This window comes from Melospiza melodia, chromosome 3 (genome assembly GCF_035770615.1).
Source record: "Melospiza melodia melodia isolate bMelMel2 chromosome 3, bMelMel2.pri, whole genome shotgun sequence".
In the NCBI taxonomy this organism is placed as follows: domain Eukaryota; kingdom Metazoa; phylum Chordata; class Aves; order Passeriformes; family Passerellidae; genus Melospiza; species Melospiza melodia.
In genome coordinates, this window is record NC_086196.1 from 50,315,207 (window position 1) to 50,335,100 (window position 19,894).

Here is a 19,894-nt window from a genome sequence, read left to right on the forward strand (position 1 = left end):
GTCTGAGCGCCTTTGGAGCCGCGGCCGGGCAAGCCTCGAGGGGCGGTGAGCAGCCCGGGCCGCGGGTGGGCGCACACGCGAGGCCGACGGAGCCCCCGGCCGGGGGCGGCGCCGTGGCTGGGGCGCGGCCGTGCGCTTTGTTCGCCGGCGCGGGGCCGTGCGCGCCCACGGGGCCCGCCTGCGTGCGGGCGGGCGCGCGCGCCGCCCCAGTCCCCGGGACGAGGGTGGTTCGCGTGGCGGGCAGGGAGGGCTGCGCCTCAGCTCCGCCCGCCCGTACCGGCGGGACCGCTACCGGCACCGGGAGGCGGCGCGCAGCGGGCTCGGCGCGACCGCGCAGCGGCGGGGAGCGGCCGCACGCGCCCTCCCTCCGTCGCAGGGGCGAGCGCGCTCGTAGCGGCTCCTCCGAGTGCGCCCCCCGCCCCCCGAACCCCCCTCCTGCGGGGGCTGATGGTTCACAAACGTAGCTCGTCCCCGGCTGACGTTCCCGGAGACGGGAGCCTGCCGGCGGAGCGGAGCAGCCCGGCCCTGCTGGGTGCCGGCTCCCGCGCTCGGCGCTGACCACCCCGCCGGGGGGATGCTGCCCCTCCGTCCCGCGCTGCTGCCCAAGCGCTACCGCGGCGGCTCGGCTCCGCGCTCGCGGCCGGGCCGCGCGGCCGCCCGAGCGACGGCGGCAGGAGGAGGAGAAGGGCGCGACGGCGGCGGCAGCACCGGCGGCGACGGATCCCCCGCGCCGGTCCCGCGGGGCGGCGCCGGGTCGGTGCGGGTGCCGGTCCGGCGGCGCGGGCCGGGGTCGCCGCGGGCTGCCCGGAGGGGGGCGGAGCAGGAGCCGCCGCGCCCGTGCGCGCGCTGGCCGGTAGGGGCCGCTGCCGCTCCCCGCAGGGCGCGGGGGGGCGGGGCCGGCGGGCGCGGCGCGAGGCCCGGTCGCGCGGCGGCGGCGGCGTCGCTCCTGTTGGCCCAGCCGGCGGCGGCCATGGCGGCCGTGCTGTCCCCGCGCCTCTGCGACAGCGACCCGGCCACGCCCGGCGCGCAGTCCCTCAAGGTGAGAGCGGGTGGCGGCGGCCGCGGAGCTGCGGCGCAACAGCCGCCTCGGCGGGAGGCCTCGCGCGGCCCCCGCGCCTGGGCGCCCCGACCCGCGCCTCTCACCCGACCCGCCCGCCCCGGGCTCACCTCACGCCCGTTGGGGGAGCCGGGCGGCGGCGGGCGGCCTCCCGCGCCCCGGGCCGAACTTTGAGCGCGGGTCTGGGGCCGGGTGCCTGGGGCCGTCCTCCTTCCCAAAAGTCCCTCGGCGTGTTGCCGGGGGCGGCGCGGCAGCTGAGTGCTCGCCGCGGCAGCGCCGCAGCCGGGAAAGTTTGGGTCTGGCCGCGGCAGTTCCGCGTTGGCCCTGCCGGCCGCTCCCGGGCACCGCGGGCACTTGTGGCGCCAAAGACTCCCGGCGCGGATCGGCAGTTGCCCTTTGAAACACATCTCGAGCTGTTTAGGCTTCTCGATCGCTTATTAAAGCAGCGTTACGTCGATCTTGCAGTGACAGACGTACCAGAAGTTTGTAACGTCACCATGTTTCGTAAGGACTAACAAGCTTTTTACAGAAACATGCGTTTTCAGGGATAAAGGGGCTTTTTTGGACAGTGCTTGATTTTTCATGTAAAGAGAGCCACAGAGCTATCTGGTTTTTCTGTTTTTCAGCAGTAAAGGTGGTTGAGCAGCTTTGTGCTTTTAGATTGCAGATGTTTTCACTTCATGTACTAAGTCGTCTGCAACAAAGTCAACTTGTCTGATTGAATTTTGTGAAATTTTAAGGAAATAAGGAAGCAAGTGTGGAAATGGAGAGAACTGATCTCTCTATGTTACGGACACTCATACTTTGTAACAGTACGGGGTATAATCAATGAAAAATTACAAAGCGAAATGAGAAACTGATTATCAGGCACTTCCACCAAACTCTCAGGTTGAGATCTGTCTTTTAATGACGTTTTGGATTCTCTTGGAAGTTTTGGTATACAGCGGATTGCTTTGGCCCTTTTGAGGTCTTTGTCTAGCAGTTAAAAAGATTTGGAGTGCATTAATATTCTTGTGGGAAGTAGAAGTGAACTGCTGATGAGACGGCTGTGTCACAAAATATTCTAATGTATTGTTGGTTTGATTGTGGGCTGCTGCTTCATTCGTCTGAGTTCACACAGGGTATTCTCAGCGATACTAAGAAATGGCATTACTGCTAATGTGAGTGGAGATGCTGCATATTGCTTTTTTAATAATGACTGCACTAAGAAAACACAGTTCCATTAAAATTTGCTTTTCTGTGTTTATAACTGAAAGATGTTTTTGCTCCTTAAAGAGGAAGAAGAATATTTGTAAAAAGTTGCAGAGAATAAGAAATAAGCAAAAAATCCAGGAGACTAATGCTTTTTGTCTACGGCCTGTCTTGATTGTAGCATTGTGAAATGTTGCTTAGTAAAAGTAATGTATTCTTTTTTACTGGAATATTTTTAAATTGATATTCCAAGTCATATGTTAAGTAAAACATACTAAAGTGAAAGACATTAGCAAAGGCAGACCTAATTATCAGTGTTGTCATTTCTAAATAAATAGGTATAGTTGGGCTTGATCCATTTATTTCTGACAGGTTAATTCCTCTTGCTTAAACTTTTCACAAAAGTTAGGAAATTGATTCTGTCACTCTGCTCCACTTTAGAAATTCAATTACTTAAGGAACTGTTTTATTCTTGACTCAACTACTGGTCACAGTAGACAATTCACCTAAAGATTTCTGCTGTCTTTATCTCAGTTATGATCGGACAGGGTTGGTCACTAAATGCTTTGAGATAGCTGATGATGCAGGTAGGAGTTGCACAGCATTATGGGACAACAGAGCAGTGAAAAACACAACATTAACTGAGTCACTTCTAGATTTCACAGAACTCTTTGTTTTGCTTGGGTCTTTTTTTCCTCCTCTTCATTTTTATTCCCTTTTGTTATATTGATCACATGAGATCTGAATTGTGACACCTGTCTGAATGTTCCCCTGTAAGAGCCTCATTCTTTTCTGTATCTGTTGTAACACCAAGTTGGGTTTTTTCTTCTGTACATTTTTTCATCTCAAGTCTTTGCTACTTGCTTGCAATGATATTTTTTGTAAACTGTATACAGTTCCTTTTATTTTAACTCTGTACCTGCAAAGTCCTGTGTTGCTTTCAGTAACATTTTCCCTGATTTTGTAAGCATCAGCTCTCAGCATGGAGTTGGGGTTTTTGTTTTGCACTTGCTTTTCATGTGGAGTGCTAGTCTGGACAAGTGCCAGAGGTAGTTTACATCAGGAAATATGAACTTGGTGGTCAGAGCTACAGCTCTGTCTATTCAGAACTCTACCTATGCCACAGGTGAGAAGCTGCCCAGTTCTCCTACCGGTCTACCACGTGTCATGCAGATAGTTTTATAACAAAGAATAGTTTGTTATGTAGACTGTCCTGTGAGTTGTTTAAGACTGTCATAGAATGGCTTACCAGTTCAAGTATATTTAAATTCTGGATTGCCTTGCAGTGTTTTTGGTGTTTTACATTATCTTTGGAGTAGTCTTAATTTTTTTAATATTTATTTTCGTCTCAGGATGACACAGAAGAAAATTCCAATGATGGCAGCCAGCCATCCAAAAGGCGGCGTATGGGCTCAGGGGACAGTTCACGAAGCTGTGAAACTTCCAGTCAAGACCTTGGGTAATACTGCTTTTTACAATTCCCACTTTTTATTGTAGGTGTTACTTTATTGTTCAGCATGCTTGAGTATTAGCTCTTTAGTCATTACTTGTATATTCTTCATACATCTTTACAAATTGAGGTGATGTCCTATAAATAGCTAGGTATCTATTCCTCCCAGCATATTTTGAGGCATTTTATTTTAGAGTGCCACAAAAAGTGTTGCATCTGATTTACAATCAGAAGCACAGTTTACATGTTTTTAAGACATTGCGTACTTGAATGAATTTTGACTCTGTAGTAGTTGCTTTTCCTGGTGTCCTCTCCATTATGATGGATATCAGTTTCTTCAGATTCTGTCCCTTAGCATGCTGATAAATGGAGATTTAGAGAAATATATGTGAACTTGGGTACAACAAAGTGACTTTTGAAATGGGTTAACAGGATGCAGTGTTTTAAAGTGCTTGTCCAACTTTGTAGTTACTGTTCATTGGCATATAAATGGGAATTACTGAATTTCTAGAGAGGTAAGTAGTATTGTTAAGGATTGTTGTGATTTGTTGTAACATTGTTCTTATGTTTAGGTACAGTTATTTTCCTGCTGAAAATTTGATAGAATACAAATGGCCACCTGATGAAACAGGAGAATACTATATGCTTCAGGAACAAGTCAGTGAATATTTGGGTGTAACTTCCTTTAAAAGAAAATATCCAGGTATTTATTTTTAAAGTCTTTCTTCTAAAAATTTGAATTCTTAAACAGTTTGGATGTAGTCTCTGCTTCTTTGGTTATAGGATGAGTTAATGGTTAAAAAAAGACCCAGGAAAAGTAGACCTGGATTAATTATACTTGTACTTCATATTTTCATTACAGGAAATATAATGTATCCACTGGTTTTCAAAGCAATATAAAATTTTGTGTTATTGACACCTAAAATTTGCAAATGAGTCTGATTTGAGGCTTAGATCAACAAGTACTGTTTGAAAACTGGTGTCAATTTCATTTTTAATGATTTGTTGATGATTTCTTACTATAACTGGATCTCTGCATTCTGTTTCCTGAATTGTGGAAACATTCCTACACTGTGGAAAAATATTTAAAAATATGTTTGTGGAGGTTCTAGTATTTGAGCCTCCGTTATCTAGAATTGTCAAATCTGGCTCTTTGTTGGGGAATTTATTTTTAAAAGTTATGGTAGAAGAAAAAATACTGCACTTTCAGTGCTTGGTAAAATTTTCTGTATCTGAACTTATACATCAGGTTTCTGTAGTTTTTATGTAAGTCATAACTGTAGAGGGGGTCTTAACCTACTATAAGTCAAGAAAATTTATCATGTCTCTACATTGTGTGTTAAATTTAAAATGAATTTATGAAGTTGTCATGTTTCTTGAAATAGCAGTGTAATACAGGCACTAGCTGCCTGGAAACAAAATTGTTGAAGTACTTTGACAGTGTTTATGGGGGAGTTTCAGTTACTGCACCCATTTTTATTTCTTTTTTTTTGGTTTTTTTTTGAGATTTAGAAAGGCGAGATTTATCTCACAAGGAGAAACTCTACCTCAGAGAACTAAATGTTATCACAGAGACTCAATGCACACTAGGTAAGAAAACAAATTTTTAGACTTCTTATTACAGTATAAAAAGTATGGCTCTCTGAAAAAGGGGTTCAGTTTGGTAGAGAAGAGTGCATCGCTCTCAACTGGAAACATAAATTTTGAAATGAAAACTGGTTTATTTTTGGCTTAGTAAATTGACCATGTTGTATCAGAATTCCAGATTCATTATTAGCAAATATATTTTGGATCTATTCTAATTGCTTAGAGGGGATTTTTCTATAATCTAAATTAACTTTTAGAGTCTTTTTCTCTTAGAAAAGAGACCACCATAGTAGTGTGGTCTCATACATATACTTTGTATATACATGCATGCATGGTGGTATATATTGCATATATAGGTACAGAGTGTCTTCATATATATGTTAGTCTTATTTTGCTGCATTGCATTGGAGGCTTACAGACATCAGTGTATCTTAAATGGTTCAGCTTCTATGTTAGAAATTAGAAGAGTGTATTTTAAGGCAATTGAGTATACTTGAAATGGATTGATCTAATTTCTGAAGCTTTTATTGAAAGGGCTTTTTTCTTACTCTTCTGATATATGTGATTTGGACATGTAGAGTTTAAATTATGGTGCCATGGGGTTTTTTCTGTGTATCAAAGGTCTGTGAAAATGTAATGTCATTTTATATGCTAACAATCTTTAGTATACCCCCTTTATTTCTCACTTGTCAGCTATTTTTTAACTTAACTATTCATAAGAGAACTGTATCTAATTTTTATATATAGAGGTAAAATGTTATGTTCTGCCTCACCTATCCAATAGAGATGTGTGCTAACTACCCTTGTTTTTAAAATTATAGTTAAAATCAGTGGTAATGACATAAATCATTCCATGCTATTGTCCATGTCTGGAGATTAGTTGTGTTGGAACCTTCAGGGGAGGAGATCTGCATTGTAGCTGCAAACTGAGGCATTCTGACTTCTGAGTGTGAAATGCTTTAATTGGGAGTCAGGAGTCTATGTGCAGTTTGCTGCTCTGAATTGCTCTTCTAGCAATTCTTCCCTGATTTGTATAGAGACTTTATGTAAACCTCTTAATTTCAGTAAAGGTTCTGCAGGGTAATGAAACTTCAGCAGCCCTGGAAACTGAAACTAACAGTACATGAGATCCCATCTAGAACAAAGGTTCTGCCTCACCAGTGAGGTTAGGTAGGTGATTGAGTCAGTGAGAGGAGTCTGTAGCTGTAAGAAATGACACGAGCCTCGGGTACAAGCAAACTCCCAGTCAGCCTTGAAAGCTAAATGGACAAGTTTGCTGCTGCTTGAGAAGGAAAAGCATTGTGCACAGCAGGTTGTTGTCTTCAGCTACTCAAAACCTTTGAGTTGGTCATTGTGAGATATAAATAGCCTACAGTTACTTTCGCCAGATAGCATCATTATTACTTTATTTATTTTAGGTCTAACAGCTTTGCGTAGCGATGAAGTAATTGATCTCATGATTAAAGAATACCCTGCCAAACACGCTGAGTATTCTGTTATACTGCAAGAGAAGGAACGGCAGCGAATAACAGATCATTACAAAGAGTATTCTGTAAGTAATTACCACTTAAGTGAACCAAATCTGCAATGGAAGTGTGGGAAAAGGTTCTTCTTGAACTGATAGTGAAATGTATGTGAATTAATATAATTGGTGTTATTCCAGCAAATGCAGCAACAGAACACACAGAAAGTAGAAGCCAGTAAAGTTCCAGAATATATTAAAAAAGCTGCCAAGAAAGCTGCAGAATTCAACAGCAATTTAAACCGAGAGCGGATGGAGGAAAGAAGAGCCTATTTTGATTTACAGACACATGTAGGTAGATTTAAATTTCTTATCAATTGGGAGGAAGCAGCTCCTTGCTTGTTTTAATAAAGAGAATGAAGAGAAAACAATTGGTTTTGTTACCATTGTAGCTATTTTTGGGGGGGGGTGATTAATGGGTAATACTGCTAAAAATAATAATCTAAATATATTTAACCTGCAAACTTTTTAAACTTGAAAATGTTTTTCTCAGAAAGCTCTAAAAATCTCAGTGTTACTTTGGTATCATGTCTTTATTCTGATAATCTTAGCATAAAACTAAGACCGTCATTTATTCTTATAAATGACTAATTCTTTTTTTGAATACCTCCAAAATTTTGCCTGACAATACCTGAAGTAAGAAAGAAAACTATTTTACATGTAAAAGTGTGCTTGTCAATATTATGCCCTTGTTTTTTGTTATTTGTTTTATTATTTTTGTATTGCATATGTTACATGCCTCTGTGCTTGATTAAAAAAAATTATCTGGCATTTTGAAGCAGTGCTGTTCTGCTTCTATAGAGGCGGTAAAGCAAAAGTTTTCTCTGCAAATTGTCACATGGCAGACAATTATGGAAAGTTTTCATTTTCTTGGTATTGACCATGTTAGAGACAAGATAGTGGATAATTATTTCTATTTCCTTCTAAGAGAAGGAAGGCTCATTATGTAAGCTTCTCCTTTCCGTTGTATTATGTATTTATATATTAATGGATTTTTTTTTTATAGTACAGTCTGGTTTCAGAATTGTACACAGATGGCACATTCTTTCTACTCAAAAACAATATGGAACAGCAGTGATAATTCTTGCTAAAGATGCCAGTCACAAAGGTTGATGCTTACTGTTTCAATTGCTAGATTTTGATTTTAATTTCAGTATTATTTCTCATAGTGTACTGTTTAAAGGGGTTTTACCTAATCTTTGTTCAATCCACTAGATACTTAGGGATTGGATACTTAGGGATTGGATTTAATCCATGATACTGTTTTGGGATCTCTTAGAATTTTAATGCATTGAATTTCTCATGAGAGAACTCAGGTAGTCGTTTCAATTCAGTAAAACTGGCAAGTTAAAATAATACTTGGAGGAGTATTTGGTGAGGAAGGCTCAATGTTTGTATGTGAAACAAAAATGTCATTGTCATTGTTTTATATTAAACAATGCAGATTATCCAGGTGCCTCAAGGAAAATACAAAGTCTTGCCTACAGAGAGAACAAAGGTTAGTCCTTATCCAGTGGCTCTCATACCCGGCCAGTTCCAGGAGTACTACAAAAGGTATTTTAAAAGCACTCCAGCTGCACTGATCTCTTTTGTCTCCATCTAGCAGGTGGAAAACATTTCACTGTCTTTGCATGAAGGTTTCAAATTGATTTTAGTTTTAGACACTTGATAGTCTTCAAAGATGCATAGTGTGACAGCTGTTGTTAAGAAAACAGTACTGACTGCAAGAGCACTGTCTCTGCTGATGTATTGCAGTGCCTGAGATTTAGCCTGCTCAGGTATTTTCCATGGTAAAAAGGGACACTGATTTCACTCCTGCCACCCTCCTGTTTATTTATCATCTGCCTCTGCATGTGCTAAAATTAATGTTTTTGTGTCAGTGTTGTTATGCTGGTTTCTGATCACGAGTCTTGATGTTCCATTTTGAATTTTTAGAAACTCTTTTTAAAGAGTTTGGTCTTGTGGTTTAAGTTTGATGTTGGATTTGCAAGTGAGAGAGAAAGACATTGCAAACTTTACATTTCATGAAAAATGTGTTACTTGACTTACGTGTTGTTGACATAAATTTAAGATTTTACTAGCAGTATGCTACTGTTGAACAAATTTATACAGATTTGAAGATTTTGCTGAAGTCTTCTTATTGTACAGTAGAGATGGTATTCATGCTGTATGTGCTTGGTTTTCTGTAGAGAAGCTCTTTGTCTGCATGTGCCTTGCTCCTTCCAGTGTTCATACAGCCCACCCAAAATTTGCATGCTACAGGATGTTCCTGAAGGACTTCAATTTTATTAAATCAATTGAATTAAAATTACTTCATGTTATGTTTATTTTGCAATTGTAAGCTGCTAGTGAAACTGCTTTTCCATCTCAGTGAAGGACGTGACCTTTCATAATATGCAGCAAAATAGTATCCTGTTCTTACAGTGCTTGTCCTCAGCAGTAAGAGGACTTCCACTTTTTTTCTTAGTCTTTAATGTTAAAAAGAAAAAGCATGGATTATGCATGTTGAGCTGTATCTGGCTATAAGCAGTGAGATTACACTTGTACATTCATCTGAAACTATATTTTCTTGTTTTCTTGCAGTTTTTTGTTCTTAATAATCATCTGTACAGCTCTGTTGTTTACTTTGCTTTGGACGTGTTTGTGTGCCCTGGGTTAGAATTGTACACGTTATGGGGCACAGTACATGGATAAAATAGTGTATGGTCTGTTGGGCATAGTAACACGGATTGGGTAAAACTTTGCAAATTGTGTTCCATGAATATCTGCTCTACAAAGAAGATAAGCAGTATACATGGCATCCCATTTGGGAAGAGAAATTAGTATGTTTTCTTTGTTTTCCGAACTGCATGTTTTTATGTGGCTTCCTGAAAAAAAGGAGACTATTATTTAAGTCCCTGCATACTGTGTAACTTAATACTTATGCATAAAGTACACATGAATGAACGTATTTTATTTATTTAACTTCAGATACTCTCCAGATGAACTTCGTTACTTGCCGCTAAACACAGCCCTTTATGAACCTCCTTTGGATCCGGAGCTGCTTACACTGGACAGTGATGGAGATTCAGATGATGCAGAGGAAGGGCGAGGTGATGAAAAAAGGAAAACCAAAGGCAATTCGGTGAGACAAACTGAAAGTATTCTTGAACAAAAAAATCCTTTTCCTTGACTTTTGTTAGTTTAATTAGTTTCTTAGAATCTTTTAACATTTGCAAAATGAAGGGAAGACCTTTTTTAGTACTTCTGTTTATTTCATAACATTGCTCTCCATTGCTTTTTGGTTTTGGTCCATTTTCAGAGTAAGTTGAACAAATATTTCAGGCTTTTTCTTCCTTTTTTAAAATTTTCTTTTGTTTGTTTTGTTTTGTTTAAAGAAATTTTGAAGAAACTTCCCAATGCTGCTCTTCATTATAGGCTTTTTCCCAAGGGGAAGTTGCTGGCATTTCTGAGGAGAATGAATGTTATAGTTCAGGTATATTTTGTTGTATATTTTGCTGTTGGAAGTCCCACAGAATCTGTCCCCATAGCAAAGGCATTAATAACCTCATAAATTTTTTTTTCTGTGATGTGGAAGCAGCAAGTGTACTTGTACACTAAGTGTAGAAGCAGTAACTTAATTCCAATTTAAAAAGAAGCTAAAAAGCATTGTGTTTTTATTACCTTACAATACATCTTTTAAAAGATATTTATGTTCTCTCCACTTATGCAAATGCAAAATTAACTGCTAGCTGATACTTAAGGGAAACTTTCACATACCTATCTTGATAGAGCTTTAAATGCTCATGAGCCAGCTGAGATTCAAATCAGCTGAGTACACCCGAACCATTGGTGTATTGGTGCAGTTTGTATGTTGGGGACGATCTCTTTCCAGAAGTTTAACCCTACTTTTAACAGCAGTGGAATTTCACAGTGCATTTAGCAATTTCTAGCATGATTGATGAACATGTTTGATGGTGGATATGTACAACTCTAAATTTTGTCATGTAAATATTTATCTTCTTTGAATTTTGTAAGAAACTTATAACTGAGGAAAGGAAGAGGCCAGCTTGTAGGTTAACAAAAGAGAGAGAGGTATTTAATACACTCTTTCTGCTTGCATTTTTTTCAGACGAAATCCTAGAAACATAGCATGCTGAATGTCAACTGGAGTTTTCAGTTTAATCATACTCCAGCTTTTTTACAGTTGGTCATTTGGTCTTTCATTTTTTCCCCAGATTCCTTTTCCATTTAATTCCATTCTCATTAATGGTAAAGAAAAGTAACTGGACCAAGCAGGCTATCCTTTTGATTTTTCACAGAGGCTCAGAAATTTTTTTTGTGACGGAATGCAGAAGGAAAAATGTCTCTGAGTTTGAATAGTGTAGAGAAGTGTGGAAGATTGATAATCAGATTCCTGTGAAGTGATTTTGGCTGTGGGAGCAGGGGTTCTTGGATAGTTAGTCATTGAGGGGGGCATATAGGACAGAAAAAAACCAGAGGTGGGACATGGTCAGATTTGGAGTATCTCCCATTTGTCAGATCTCCCTGGTGAGTGCCACAATACGCTTCTCCTTTTTCACACCTCCCCCTGCTCCGTTGTTGGAGTTGGTAGCAGTTTTCTCTTCTGTAGTGTTTTAGTGGGTCTGACCTAAATAACCCTTCCCCTGAAATACTGGTGAAACCTACCATTTCTTGTTGCCACATAGTTCAGTCTGCTTTTGTGTTACACTCTACCATTTGCTCTGTGTCTGTTTTGTCTGTTTTGATTTTAGGTCCTAGGGCACAGGCTGATTACTATTGTTTTTACAGAGTGTGTTTTAATGTAGGGCACCATTGTTATTTGGCCTCTTGGGTTTTATTGTGATAAATGTGAGTAATCACACTGCTTCCTTCTGGAGCTTTTTGGAAGCCTTTATTAACACTTTTCTGAGAAAAGTCTTGTGCTTCTTCTCTTAATTATGCTACATTGATCTCTCACCATCTTTGAACCTCTTCCCCTCTTTCTTGCCTCCTTATTCCTCAAAAAAAAAAAAAGAAGCTTTTACTGCAAAATAAATTCTGTTGTTTGATTCTGTATTAAATATGGAAGTGTGTATTGCCATTGATGGCATTCTTCTGCTGCAGTCCAAATTAAATACTTAGATTGCTCCTGGTGAAAATAGTAGGTGAGGATGGCAGAAAAAAACCTTCACGTGTTTAATTCATGGCAGTCCTTGTATACTTTAAATGCATAACAGGGGCACTTTTAACTTTTTGCTGGCCCTTTACGTGTTGTAACCAGCATATTGCATTTAGTTGATTTATTGCTGATTTCTAATGAAAACACTTCAGAGAATTATGCTGTTGTGCTCCCCACACTGGTACCAAGACCAACTGCAAAAACATGACTGCTGATGCAGTCTCTAAAACCAGAAAAAAACAGATGATAAATGTTGTGAACAAAGGTGTTCTAGATTGTGATAAACCCCATGCTTTTGCAGAAGGAATGACATATCCTTCTCTTACCTTAGTTGACTCTAAGGGGCATAGGAAAGACTTGTCTGTCTATCCAAAAAAAAAATATATAGCTATGGTATTTTTATTATAGGACAATTCGTCTGGCAATGTATCTGAAGGTGATTGCGCCACAGACAACCAGGAGGATTCTTTTCAGGGAAGACAAAAAACAAGAGACAAAAGTGCTACTCCAAGAAAAGATGGTTCCAAACGTTCTGTATTACCCAAATCAGTTCCTGGGTACAAGGTTGAAGAAAAAAGCCCCTGACTGAATTTTATTCACCAGCTTCTTCCTGAAGTATTTGGTTTTTTTAATAATGTGGAACTTCTGCTTGCTGTACTTCACTAGCTGTTCTCCTGTTGTGTGCTCCATCTGTTTGCTTCCTTATTTCCTTTTTGCTTATATTTCGTGTGGGGCTTTTCTTTACCCTAGCTGTACAGTGGCCTCCTATTGGGTTAACTTCTTAGATTCATAGCAATAACGCTAGAAAAATCCATTGTGGATTTATCATTGGAACTCAACATCTTTCTGTCTGCTTTAAAATAGCAGTCAGAAATGTGTGCTAGTTTGAAGCTAGCACTCACTATCCATTACTTTTTTTCCTATTTTGTATGGCAGCATACCAAGAGATCAGTCCTATAAAGTGCAGCGGTATGGCTGAGCATATTGTTACAACATTAATTTTAAATACAGCCTTTTATCCTGCAATATTATGATGTATAGGATGGAAGGCAAAAAGCTTATTACAGCTGTATAGGCCACACTATGTAACCCCTGTAATAGTATTTGGAAAATAGCTTTTTATGTAGTTCATACTATGTAGTAACATTTGTGGGCAATATGCTTTTATCTAAACTAGAAACTTGGTGAGGATGTTAAGACATTTCAGCTATCACGCAGTGATTGCCGAACCTAAGACCCCAGTCTTCAGTGTTTCTATATAATAATTTCAAGAATTATGATAAAAATACTTTTCAGAAGAAGTGGGAATTGACATGCATTGTTTATATGTTACTGTTCTGCATACTGAGAGAGGATCTGAATAAACTGTAACACATTTAAAGCAGGTAATTGTCTAGTCCTGTTCCGCTGAGAGGAATGAGAATTTTCCATTGACTTAAGTGAGAGCAGGAATAGATCCATAAGGAGGGAAAACACTAAGTTAAGATAGGGTTGAGTGTTTACCAGTGAGGATTACTTATTGATAGTTAAGGGACAGGGAACATTTTTGTCAGTGACAAGTTTGTACATACTGAGAATCTGTCTCAGCAAAAGTGAGCTGTTGATGGCTTGCCTTTTATGTTTATAAATATTTACTATCTGTGTTTACCAAGTTTATAGTAAATAAACTATAACTTACAATAAGAAGCTAATTTCCAGCAACAATTGGACAGCTTTGATAAATTTCCTCTACATACAGTATCTGTACAGGTTCATTACAGACAGCAAGCTCCAGTTGCTTTTTCTGTTTTCAGGAACTTATTAAGAAATGCGTGAACTGTGTAGATTTAAAATGTGGTTACCACATATATATATTTTTTTATATGTAACTTTGCAAGAAGTTGTAGACATAGAATGCATTTCAGTATTCCCATGAAATCCAAAGATGAAGGCTGAAATTTTTCTTTAGCTTTGTGTAACTTGACATTAGAAATTGTGTGCCACTAGTTTACAGAAGCTTCACTTAGCTGCGAGATGCCCAAGTGTTTGATTAGTTGAATCTATTTAATGGCCTTATGAGTGCATAGAGAGAGGACTGGTGGAGCAGAGCTTTGATTTGAACTTAAAATTGTACAAGAGTGGTAGTAGTATAGAGCACTGCATTTTGAGAATGGATTCCCACAGCACTTACTTACTGTGATTCTGTCAGTATCGCAGTAACAAGGTCTTAGTTACAGTGCCTCATCTTTACAATGTCAGCATACATTGCCTGCATCAACCGTCCGGCTGTGGTTAAGTCCGGGGTGGTGATGATGTGTTAGGAGGGTGAGAGGATTGGCTTTCTTGTTTGTGGGAACGTTTGAAATACTGCAATAAGACAAATTACATGAGCTGTTTTAACGGGCAAGACAGACTGATTCTTGTTTGTGAGTCTATGAAAACATCAGTTAACAATATACCTACCATATGTGCCTGCATGTTAAGGCACTTTGAGCCGAAGGCTTAACTGACTCAAAATGTTTTTCCTGTGAAATCTTTATAATACCTTTGTTCTGTATTGTTCTCTAATATTGGACTATTTTTGTAGGACACTAATCTTTTGGTTACATGTAGTTAAAATTGAGGGATAATTGCTATGGCATCAGCGTATATATGTATAGCCACGTTATGAGTATTATAGGATTCCATACATTTCCACTGAGTTATTTTCAAGTAAAAGAAATACTGTATTTTATATGGAGTCTTTTTTATTGTCAGTTCTTTAACAAAGAACGATTAGCATGTGTTTTACATTTTGTCATGTTCCAAGTAGTGAGTCTATTGCTGCAGGACTGACTGCTACAATTGCACACGCAGGGTACTGTTAAAAGTACAAAAGATTTTTTTGCACATAAAACTGAAATGTATTGAGTATCTTTATTTTGCAACACTTCTGTTTTGGGTCACTGTATATGAAAATGTAATGCTTTGCATTCAGAATAGGATGTAAAATAAAAATGGTGTAGTTGGAAAGCTACTTTGAGAGCTGCAGCACAGCAGCATGGAAGTGAAAACCTGCACATCACAGTTGTCATTTTGACCCTGCATTCATTTTCTCTCATATCTTATCCCAGTAAGATGGGGATATCGAAAGGAAAATTTACTCCTCATGAGATGGGATATTGTGACTTCCCCTTTGGAATTGACACATTTTTTAATAGCATTTCTAAAAGCCATTTATGGTGATAGAATGGAACTGGATTAAAATGTGAATAGTCTTGAGTTTTTAAAATTTTTGTTGTTGTTGTTTCTGTAAAAATACTTCCATACTGTTGGAACTTCATTCTTAAAAGTCTGTGATTCTCACCCCCCCTTAATATGCACAGTTTCTGATGAATACAGGTTAGTGAACTAAGTCTAGATGGAAGCATTGTTAATAAATGCATCTGTAGCAGTGTCTACCTAGAGAGTTATGTGTATCAGAATGTGAACTGCACACACTTGTAAGACTTGGATGTGTCCAAAAAGCAGCTCGCTTTGGCTGGAGTATTGGGAAGTGTGCTGATGTATATTAAAGGCAGGAAAATACAAATCTGTAACAAGCCAGAAGTCTGATTAGAAAAGTTTGCTTGCTATTCCGGAAAGGCTTGGTTTCGTATATTACAATATAATTTAAAAATAGCCTAAACAATGGAAGGGTAGATGCTGCCACGCTGACAAGGTTTAAGCATGTGCCACTTTTGTTGGGAGGAGCAGGGTATAAAGGTATACATGTAGGACACGTAGTATAGTTAATAGTAAAAGAGTTTATGCGTGGTTTTCCTTCCATTATATTTATTATTTTGTAGAGATGTTTGTGTGTTAGACTTCTTTTACTGTTTATTATTATATTTATGTATAAAACAGGTTGACTTTCCTTTTTTAAAATAAATAAGCAAAAAAAAGTCTATGAATGCCTCTGTCATCTTTTGAAGGAAGATACCTATAAACATTTGGTGGGGTATTTTGCTTTCTTGAATAAAACTCCTTAGACCGAACAATTTGATGCAGGCTGTAGCCATGTTTTGACATGAAAAGCACATTGAAAACTTCAGAAAACTTAAAGCAATGCATCCTGATTTTAGAAATGAGTCAAGATACTAATTACCTTGCTAGGTGCTGTCAAAAACTGGCTGGGGAAATAAACACACTTAAAGATAAGTTGTATTGCAAAAGATCTTTGTAATTTTATTTATTTATTTATTTATTTATTTTGTGTTTTCACTTTTTAAATTTGTTTTAAAATTAAACCTTATTCTTCTCCCCACGAGTGGTTGGTAGTTGACTGGGATTCTTCTTATTGACAGCTGTTTAGAGCCTTTAGCTCCCTCTGCTAGTTGGGTCTTTGCAGCAACATTGTTTTTAAAAACTGGTGCTAGTCAGTTTAACATCAGTGAGTCTACATTAATTGTAGACTGCATTTCCCACTGAGTTCAGTGTGCAGCAGTCAAAGCTCAACACTGTAACTACTGCCCTGTTTCTGAAATTCAGGATGCTTTAATTCTTCCCAAGGCCTCATCAGGATGATACTTGTTGTATCTACGGAGTTGATGTACAGAATACCTAGGCATATGTATATTTCACATGTTAACAGCCTGCTATTTCTCTTGCCCTTTAAATGGATCTCATGGACCCAGACACACTCTAGATGATAACTTAGAAAAATTATAAATGTAAAAATCTCTAGTCAAATGCAAGGCTTTTGTTTCTTAAATGATTATGACTGCATACAAGAAGGAATGATAAAAGGAATACAGCCCTGTGCAGCATAGCTAACCATATAATTTGAAACTGAAGATAGGAAAAAAATCAAGCTTATTATTTTTATAATTAATTTTCTATATGTAGGGACAAATGTAATGCAGAAAAACCCCTATATATTTCCTTCATATACAGGAAATCCACACAGAAGTTCATAAAGAGTATTCTATATTGGAAGATTCTTCCTGAAATTTTTCACGTTATGTCACATTTAGTTTACCATAAGGAGAATATTAGCTGATGAATTAATAGGAAGAGCCAAGTACTTGCTTTTGATCCAATTGGATTGACATAAAACTCACTATATATAACAAATGGAAAATTGTTTGTAGTTTAATCTATGATTTTTTTCAGTGCTGCTGCTTGTCAGTGATTGTCACGTGTTTCAGGGTTCACACATCCTGACAGATAGTTTATAGATTTTAATAGTTAAGGAGATGACATTTCCTGTTGAATCTGTAAATTCTTCTGGAATGAATTTATAGCCCTCTTCTACCCTTCCAGCCAAAGGTCATTCCAAATGCTATATGTGGAATTTGTCTGAAGGGTAAGGAGTCCAACAAGAAAGGAAAACCTGAAGCTCTTATACATTGCTCCCAGTGTGACAACAGTGGTGAGTATCTACATCCACTAAGTCAATTCCTAAGGATCCAGATCTGTTTGTGGACATATTTAGTGTACTCCATATGTAGCAGGAGTTCAGTTGCCTTTTCTGTCCTTTGTTACAATCCCATCTCTCTTTCATGTTCTCTGTGCTCACACTGTGGGATCTCACCAGGAGGTGAGCTAAGCTTCATGTTTGGTAAAAGCAAACAGTCTAACTAATTTTAAATTTCATTTCAGGCATAAAAATAATAATGCTGGTTTTAATCTAGGCCACCCTTCTTGCCTTGATATGACCCCGGAGCTTGTTGCTATGATTAAGACTTACCCTTGGCAATGTATGGAGTGTAAAACCTGCATTATATGTGGGCAGCCTCACCATGAAGAAGAAATGATGTTCTGTGATGTATGTGACCGTGGTTATCACACTTTTTGTGTGGGGCTTGATGCTATCCCTTCAGGTAATAAAGCAAGAGTTACTTGTTCCCTTCCCTCTTCCTCTTAAGTCCTGGGCTCATTCTCAGGATTAATACATGAACTAATGAATTAATACATATTCTTTTGAAAGAATAGTTTAAAACAAGTGTGAAGAGTAAGAGGAAGAAACAGTATAGGAAAACATTCACACTACAGGACCCAATTTTTTTACTAAGCTTTATTTCTGTATATTTGGTTGTGCACAGTTAAACGTCACATTTCCTGTGCAGGAAATATAATTGGCTTTTACAGCATAACCCAAACAGGCTCGCTCAGAACTATGTTTTCTCCATTTCCACAGAATACTGACAATAATTACCTCTTTTCATTGAAGAAACCTGTAAAAGAAACTGTATTGCTGCATATTGCTAGAGTATAGCTTTCACATTAATTGTGCTGTTTTAGCTTCTAAATGAAATAGTTGTCTCAATTTAATATTTGTAAATATCTCTTTAAACCCTTTCATTTCCTTTTTTATTCTTAAACATCAAAACTGCAACAGAAGTACCTCCATAGGTAGGCAGGCAAGCCAGCAGCTTTAAATTGCCAAGTCACTCATATCATGTGGCCAACTCAGGGCAGTAGAAAGAAAATAACAGGTGGTACCGTTGCTTTACATGTAGTTCCACATCCATGGTAAGTTCATGAATACGTTATTCAGTGGCAGTGACAGTATTCCCTGGACATTACTTAAAACAAACTGTACTGCCCCATTTTGGGAAGCACTGGAGCTAGCTGTCACAATTGTACAGGTTCTGTGGCTGATTTCACTTTGAGGCTGACCTAAGAATATAATCAAAATAGATTATATGTCTACAAAACTACAAAATTACCAAAGCAGCCATTGATTCCAGCTGTTGTAATAAAAAGTTAAATGCTTCCCCAGCTGCCATTGATTTCTGCTCTGGGTAACTTCACAACCTTGAACTGTAGTCATTCACCTGAAAATATGACAGGCAAACTCGAGCACTGTTTGTAAAACTCTTACCTAATAACCACCTCCTTGGAGTGCTGGCACTTCTTGAGGTACATGAAGATTGGTGTAGCCAGTAGTTACACATAACGAGTGTGAATTGTGTATGCTGCCTTATAGAAAGGATGCTTAATTTTAAAAGCATTTGTTGTTTGCATTAAAGGAAATACTGCAAATAGATAAGCATCTAACAGAATGGTGAAGGGCTGCCTAAATAGGTAAGACAGTAACAAACTTAGTTTCCCAATAATTGATAACTTTCTTTTCTTAGGTCGCTGGATTTGTGATTGTTGTCAGAAAGACCCTCCTGTACCCAGAAGAGGAGGAAGAAGGGGGAAAAACAGCAAGGAAGGCTAGGAAAGCCCTAAATACTTGCTGTCCAAAACTTAACTGCACAAATTAAAGTGATACTCTGGTGCTATTTAATCAACCACTCAATAAGAGGAGCAATACCACTTTTTTTTTTTTTCTTTTTACTAAATAAACTTTGTCTATATAGTGATTTTTGTGATACAAGTCACTACTGTCCTGTCAGGTGTTGAGAGAGGCAAGCCAAATTACCACTCAAAAAAGAGAAGATTTTCAGTAATGAAATTTAAATTATACATGCATTTGTATAAAATTATAGCAACATACTTGTTTATTTCAGTGCACTTATCAGTAAGCCCTGTGAAAAGAAAATTACAGAGCAATGTAATGTACTTTATTTGCATAGCAACTGGTTATTCTGAAATACTCAACCAAAGCAAAAAGTATTCCTGGTAAAAGTAACTTCTAAGGAAGAGTAGGCATGAGATGACCTTCTTACAATATACTGCAAATCCCTTTCAGCAGAAATTTTCTGCGCAAGGTAATGACTTATTCATAAATATGTGCTTGGAAAAAAAAATCAATCACAAAAAGCTATCAAGGGAAGTGTAAGAAAGCACCTCTCAAGTTTGAGATACCTGTATGCTGTGTTGTTTTTAATGAGACAAAAATGTCATATTGACAAGTAACAACAGCTGAAGGCTCCCTCTCCCTGCAGTAATAGCCAAGAAGCAACATGCACTTGATTCAGGTCATGGATTTGTAGTGGTGATGAGTGACTGGACCAACCTCTGTTTGACAGATGG

The 19,894-nt window shown here is 39.1% G+C and overlaps 2 protein-coding genes across 6 annotated transcripts in view; one reads left to right on the top strand and one right to left on the bottom strand.

Moving 5' to 3' along the window:
- The window catches only part of ERMARD (ER membrane associated RNA degradation), a 23,467-nt gene extending 22,003 nt beyond the window's left edge, over nucleotides 1-1,464 (bottom strand). The window contains exon 1 of the mRNA XM_063151697.1: nucleotides 1,168-1,464. Coding sequence (XP_063007767.1) covers nucleotides 1,168-1,464 — 297 coding nt within the window. The remainder of the gene's footprint in view (nucleotides 1-1,167) is intronic.
- PHF10 (PHD finger protein 10) overlaps nucleotides 1-19,281 on the top strand; it is a 22,700-nt gene extending 3,419 nt beyond the window's left edge. The window contains exons 1-12 of one of the 5 annotated variants that reach the window (XM_063151701.1): nucleotides 943-1,039; nucleotides 3,601-3,707; nucleotides 4,271-4,401; nucleotides 5,205-5,288; nucleotides 6,704-6,837; nucleotides 6,949-7,098; nucleotides 8,252-8,361; nucleotides 9,778-9,931; nucleotides 12,377-12,532; nucleotides 17,231-17,339; nucleotides 17,602-17,790; nucleotides 19,051-19,281. In XM_063151701.1, the coding sequence (XP_063007771.1) occupies nucleotides 971-1,039; nucleotides 3,601-3,707; nucleotides 4,271-4,401; nucleotides 5,205-5,288; nucleotides 6,704-6,837; nucleotides 6,949-7,098; nucleotides 8,252-8,361; nucleotides 9,778-9,931; nucleotides 12,377-12,532; nucleotides 17,231-17,339; nucleotides 17,602-17,790; nucleotides 19,051-19,136 (1,479 nt within the window). In that variant the 5' untranslated portion in view covers nucleotides 943-970 and the 3' untranslated portion in view covers nucleotides 19,137-19,281. Of the gene's footprint in view, nucleotides 1-559; nucleotides 1,040-3,600; nucleotides 3,708-4,270; nucleotides 4,402-5,204; nucleotides 5,289-6,703; nucleotides 6,838-6,948; nucleotides 7,099-8,251; nucleotides 8,362-9,777; nucleotides 9,932-12,376; nucleotides 12,533-17,230; nucleotides 17,340-17,601; nucleotides 17,791-19,050 lie in introns of those variants that run through there. The other 4 variants (XM_063151702.1, XM_063151698.1, XM_063151699.1 and 1 more) reach the window with 4 other exon arrangements.
- Nucleotides 19,282-19,894: the final 613 nt, after the last annotated feature.